This window comes from Rhinoderma darwinii, chromosome 1 (assembly GCF_050947455.1).
Source record: "Rhinoderma darwinii isolate aRhiDar2 chromosome 1, aRhiDar2.hap1, whole genome shotgun sequence".
NCBI lineage: Eukaryota > Metazoa > Chordata > Amphibia > Anura > Rhinodermatidae > Rhinoderma > Rhinoderma darwinii.
Window position 1 is genome coordinate 626,775,423 of NC_134687.1, and position 6,000 is coordinate 626,781,422.

General features: G+C 45.2%; 1 protein-coding gene across 9 annotated transcripts in view; it reads right to left on the reverse strand.

The window, feature by feature from the left end:
- The window catches only part of DDX4 (DEAD-box helicase 4), a 108,268-nt gene extending 103,521 nt beyond the window's left edge, over window positions 1-4,747 (reverse strand). For 3 of the 9 annotated variants that reach the window (XM_075842548.1, XM_075842531.1, XM_075842539.1), the window contains exons 1-3: window positions 4,560-4,743; window positions 1,315-1,425; window positions 711-750 (exon numbers count right to left, since the gene is read on the reverse strand). In XM_075842548.1, the coding sequence (XP_075698663.1) occupies window positions 711-750; window positions 1,315-1,383 (109 nt within the window). In that variant the 5' untranslated portion in view covers window positions 1,384-1,425; window positions 4,560-4,743. Of the gene's footprint in view, window positions 1-710; window positions 751-1,314; window positions 1,426-4,559 lie in introns of all 9 variants that reach the window. The other 6 variants (XM_075842557.1, XM_075842503.1, XM_075842565.1 and 3 more) reach the window with 6 other exon arrangements.
- Window positions 4,748-6,000: the final 1,253 nt, after the last annotated feature.

Below are 6,000 nucleotides of genomic sequence, written 5' to 3' on the forward strand. Positions count from 1 at the left end.
TGCCTTGGAATACCTTGCTCCTTACTGTTGCTGTGAGTATTCATACTTGCATCCCCCTCCCACCAGTTCTCCAATTAACCAAGTGCTAGGTTTATTCCCATCACACAAAGTGATGTAATACCTTTCGGATATGCCATTACATTGTGATCAGTGGGGTCTGACTGTTGGGACCCCACTTAACCAGATATTTAGGTTTAGTGCTGCGTCACCTAAGCTTTTCCCTGCACTGCAGCACGACTCCATTCACAAAGAGGACGCTGTAGTACTGTGCACAGATGCTACGAAGGTAACGGCATTGTGCAGTGCCCGGCTAATCAGTAGGAGTGCAGCGTCGTGCCCTCACAGATCAGATAATGGTGGCCTATCCGGAGGACAGCCTATCAATTTTATTTCACCGGACAACCCATTTAGCTAGCATGTGTGAAAAGCAACCATACTGTCCTGAGGAGAGGTTCCCGCTCATCTCAGACTGCAGTAGAAGCTCACTGTCAGTGTGTAGGTCAAGCACGAGTCTTTCCAAATTGAGTACGTTGGGAGCAACTAAACAATATCAGCGCAAAGGGAAGCCCAGTCCGCCATAGCAACTTTTGTCGTCCAATGGACTTCTGAAAAGAGTTCTAATCCAATTGGTTGCCATGGGTAACTTTCCTCAGCAGTAGTTTTGGAAAAATTTCCATTGTATAAGTTTTATATTCCATAACCACACTTACATGAGAAAGTACTTTTAGAACGATCATGAAAACTTGGTTCCTTAGGAAAAAGAAAAAAAAATAGTAAGTTAGAAACAGGCTACGCAACATTTGGCCATCTACAAATACATTAATCCCTGATAGTATGTCGAAGTAAGCAGGTCCTTCCCACAAATGGTCTCATTATAACGGATCATTATTGGTGATTATGTGGTAATAGGTGACATGCTGCTGTTAGTGTGGAGCGGATGTAAATTCAATCCTGGCCGTTTTACCCCTTAAATGCTGCGGTCAATAGCAACTGCAGCAGCCAATAGGTTTAACAGAAGAGGTCTCCAGAAGGGTTGCCATGACAGTCAGGGCTATAACAAATTTTTAATTTATGGGGGGGGGGGGATTAGTAATTTATAATTTATCCACAGGATAGATGAGACAAATCTGACCGGTGGGGGACGGACTACTCTGCAGCTCCAAAGAAATGAATGGAGCGGAGGCGGGGCATGCATAGTACCACTTCATTCATATGGGGCTCACAGGGACGGCAATGTAAGCCCGTTCTCGTGATCAGCAAGAATGATTACCGACAGGTGTACAAAAGAGGCTATAAGCAAGTCATATCCCATACCTGGTTGCTGAAATTTGAACCACAAGAAGGCCCATTATCAAGCTCACTCTCCCAGTCTTCATCAGCCATGTTGGGGCAAAATGTTTTGATTTATTTATCTCCAGATAGTTCCTGCAAAGGGTAGAAGTGACTGCTTTAGTAACTGATGTAGTGATTACTCCCCAACACCATCCATTGTGAAGACAATTCTGCAGTCAATACTACTGCTCCTTCCTACCACTTCTATGCTGTAGTCCCTTTTAAAACACAAGGGTAATTTATCAAAACTAGTCACCCGGGTGACGTGATCTTTACTCTTACCACCCAAATATGCATCTGCTGTAGAAACCGGTCAGACATAAAGCAAGTCTAAGAGACACACATTAAAGCTCGCATAGACTTGCATTGAGACACTGACTTCTGGTCCCTACAGCAGACACTGTAGAACTCAGAATTTAATTATGTAATGCCTTGGGCTGCCAGCAACAGAGCAGATAAAGGTCAAATAGAGAACCATGTAAAGCGGATACACAAAATGACACTACATATGGGGGGTGGGGAGGGGGTGAAGGAAATAGAACTCACTTGAGTACTTTCGATAACTATTTTCAAAATGTCTGCTTGCTGTCAGTTAATGGGAACATAATGGTTTGGCTCCAGAAGCTAAAACCTGTTTTACTATATGACCAAGTGGGCGTTGTGGAGAGAAGTGTATGACGCTGACCAATCAGTGACCAATCAGCGTCATACACTTCTCCCCATTCATTTACACAGCACATAGTGATGTAGCTATATCACTATGTGCAGCCACATAAACACACTATAACATTACTGCAGTGCCCTGACAATGAATATACATTACCTCCAGCCAGGACGTGTATTTAGAATCCTGACACTTCTGTAGCGTCTCTGTGAGATTTACAGCAAGGCAAGCGTAATCTTGCGAGATTACAATGTAAACGGTCATTTAAAACGAGATTACGCTTGCCTTGCTGTAAATATCGCACAGACGCTACAGAAGTGACAGGATTCTGAATAGATATAACATCCTGGCCGGAAGTAATATATATTCATTGTCATGACACATGAGTAGCGTTATCGTGTGTTTATGTGGCTGCACATAGTGATGTAGCTGTAAGTGAATGGAGAGAAGTGTATGACGCCGATTGGTCACTTATTTGTCACTGATTGGTCAGCGTCATGCACTTCTCTCCACAACACCCACTTGGTCATATAGTAAAACACGCCCAGTTGTCAATTGAGAAACTCATTAGCATAAAGCTAAAATCGCTAATAACGTGGTGAAAATAGATTGTTTTTTTTACTAAAAAGCACTGCTGTCACTTACATTATAGCGCCCATCTCCTTATCCTTATGTACAATATAGGCGAGGCTCTGTCACCAGATTTTGCAACCCCTATCTGCTATTGCAGCAGATCGGCGCTGCAATGTAGATTACAGTAACATTTTTATTTTTAAAAAACGAGCATTTTTGGCCAAGTTATGACCATTTTTGTAGTTATGCAAATGAGGCTTGCAAAAGTCCAAGTGGGCGTGTTTAAAAGTAAAAGTCCAAGTGGGCGTGTATTATGTGCGTACATCGGGGTGTTTTTAATACTTTTACTAGCTGGGCGTTCTGATGAGAAGTATCATCCACTTCTCTTCTGAACGCCCAGCTTCTGGCAGTGCAGATCTGTGACGTCACTCACAGTTCCTGCATCGTGTCGGACACATCGGCACCAGAGGCTACAGTTGATTCTGCAGCAGCATCGGCGTTAGCAGGTAAGTTGATGTAGCTACTTACCTGCAAACGCCGATGCTGCTGCAGAATCAACTGTAGCCTCTGGTGCCGATGTGTCCTCGCTCGTCCGACACGATGCAGGACCTGTGAGTGACGTCACCGCGTGATCTGCCACAAGCTGGGCGTTCAGAAGAGAAGTGGATGATACTTCTCATCAGAACGCCCAGCTAGTAAAAGTATTAAAAACGCCCCGATGTACGCACATAATACACGCCCACTTGGACTTTTACTTTTAAACACACCCACTTGGACTTTTGCAAGCCTCATTTGCATAAATACAAAAATGGTCATAACTTGGCCAAAAATGCTCGTTTTTTAAAAATAAAAACGTTACTGTAATCTACATTGCAGCGCCGATCTGCTGCAATAGGATATAGGGGTTGCAAAATCTGGTGACAGAGCCTCTTTAAGGGGTTTTATTCTAGGCCTAATCAACGTCCTGCACGGGTCTCCCGTGCAGGCTGGATCCGGGGCTCGGCTGTCTGATGACAGCCGGGCTCCTGCTCCAACGGTAGCGATCAAAGCCGTTTAACCACTCAAATGTCGCGGTCATTAGGGACCGCTGCATTTCAGTTGTTTACAGAGGGAGGGAGCTCCCTGTCACCCATCGATGGCCCGCAAATGCGGGCATCCGATGGGGCGCCATGGCAGCCAGGGGCCTAACAAAGGCCCCCAGGTCTGCCCTGGCTATATACCCATTAGGACGTGCCAGTGGACGTGTCAGTTTTACACAGGCTGGTATACCAAAGCATTATATCTGCGACCTAAAGATCCCATAGTGAAGTCTCCTAGTGAGACTGAAGAAATAATTAACGTGAAATAAAAACTAATAAAAAGGTACACATTAAAAAAAAAAAAAAAACATTTTTTTGCCTTAAAAAATGGTTTTAGTTAAAGTGTAAAAATTTTAAAAGACAAATATGTTATCCCCGCAATCGTAATGACCCCAAAAATAAAGTTAGCGTATTGTTTAAACCGCATGGTGAACGCCGTAAAAAAAAAACCCGCAAAAAACGGCAAAATTGCTTTTTCCCATCCCCCACAAAAAAATAACAATAATAGACGGTTAATCAATAAGTCCCGTGTACCCCAAAATGGTAGCAATGAAGTCCTGCAAAAAACAAGCCCTCCTATGGAAACATCGACTGGAAAATATAAAAGTTACAGCTCGTTGAATGTGACGATGGAAAATAAAAAACTGCTTGGTCATTACGGCCCAGAATGGACGCAGGGGGGAAGGGGTTAATCTTCACACCTGTACTCGGCCACGCATTAAAAACGGCTTCTAGCGGCCGCTAATACTTCTATGGCGTCGTTCGCACAGAACATTCCCAGAAACCACACCCGCGCTCCCGGCCCGGACTTGAAAACACGACGCTGCGGGTTCCTCAACACAACGGCTGGGAAAGAGCGAGCAGGGAAGCGCCTGGGCCGGTTCTCCCAGCTCCTCCACCTCAGTCCTTACCTCCAGACAGCGGCCGCTCGGTGACGACAAGCGACGCCTCCACACAGCAATCCTATAGAGCGAAGACCTGCGCCCCTCACTCCCTTAAATAGATTCTCAGTAAGGGCGCCAAAAGGCTCAGCCTATCAGATGGAGAGTTCTAACCCGGTGTCTGCCCCGCTGAGTGGCGGATCACGTGTCACGTCACATGTTGTAACTGCCAGACGGCGGCGCTGAGGTGTGATGTTCCGCTTCACTCTGCTGTGTGTGGGGGAGGTGCTGCTGTGTGTGGGGGAGGTGCTGCTGTGTGTGGGGGAGGTGCTGCTGTGGCGAGGTGGAGGTTCTTGTGCATAATGTCAGGGATATAGAGGGTTTTTTTACACAAAAATAATGTCAAATAAATAATTTATTGCCCTGACCCCGGTAAAATTGCGTTTGTCGCTGTCCCACGCATTGAGGCGATACGAACACACGGTTGGCACGTCACACTAGTTGGTGATAGGGGGAGATAACGCAATGACGGAATTGGTGGCCTCTGCCATGTGTTGGTAGGTGGCTTGGGTTTGCGCAATTTTCTGGCCAGGTTTAGGGGTGTATTTACGTTTTTGTTTTTTTTTCTATTGCTGGTAAATAATTTTTACCGGCACTGGCCCCCAAGAGTACATAACGGCCGGTGGTTCACAAGCCTGGTGGCAACCCTATATGCTAAGGCCCAAGTTGGATTCCGTGTTAGGACGTGGCAGTCTATGGCGGTAACCTCAGTGCAGTAGGCATCGGACTATGGACGCCGGGCACCTGTAAGCCGCCATTCACATCACGTTAAATAACCTACGTTTAACAGACACGCTGGGAAAAGCGCCCGATATATACATCAAGGTGCTTTTAAATTAGACTTTCTGGCCGCGTGGTAAAAGTGATTTGCCGCGGTTTCGGCCTGTGCGGTTTTTACAGACTTGTAAAATGAGGGTGCATTTAAATACATGTGGTTTTACCGTGAACAGCCATTGTTACACCTGAAAAAAAAATGTATCAGATACCGTGGCAAATCACGGTAAAAATGGGTGCGGTTTTGCCAGGTTTTTTACCACAAACGTCTCATCCAAATGCACTCTGGAAAACTGCATCGCAATTCGCAGGAAAACCACATGCATTTCAGTCGCCATTTTTGATGTTTTCTACAGCGCAACCTTAAAGAGGCTCTGTCACCAGATTTTGCAACCCCTATCTCCTATTGCAGCAGATAGGCGCTGCAATGTAGATTACAGTAACGTTTTTATTTTTAAAAAACGAGCATTTTTGGCCAAGTTATGACCATTTTCGTATTTATGCAAATGAGGCTTGCAAAAGTACAACTGGGCGTGTTGAAAAGTAAAAGTACAACTGGGCGTGTTTAAAAGTAAAAGTACAACTGGGTGTGTATTATGTGCGTACATCGGGGCGTGTTTACTACTTTTACTAGCTG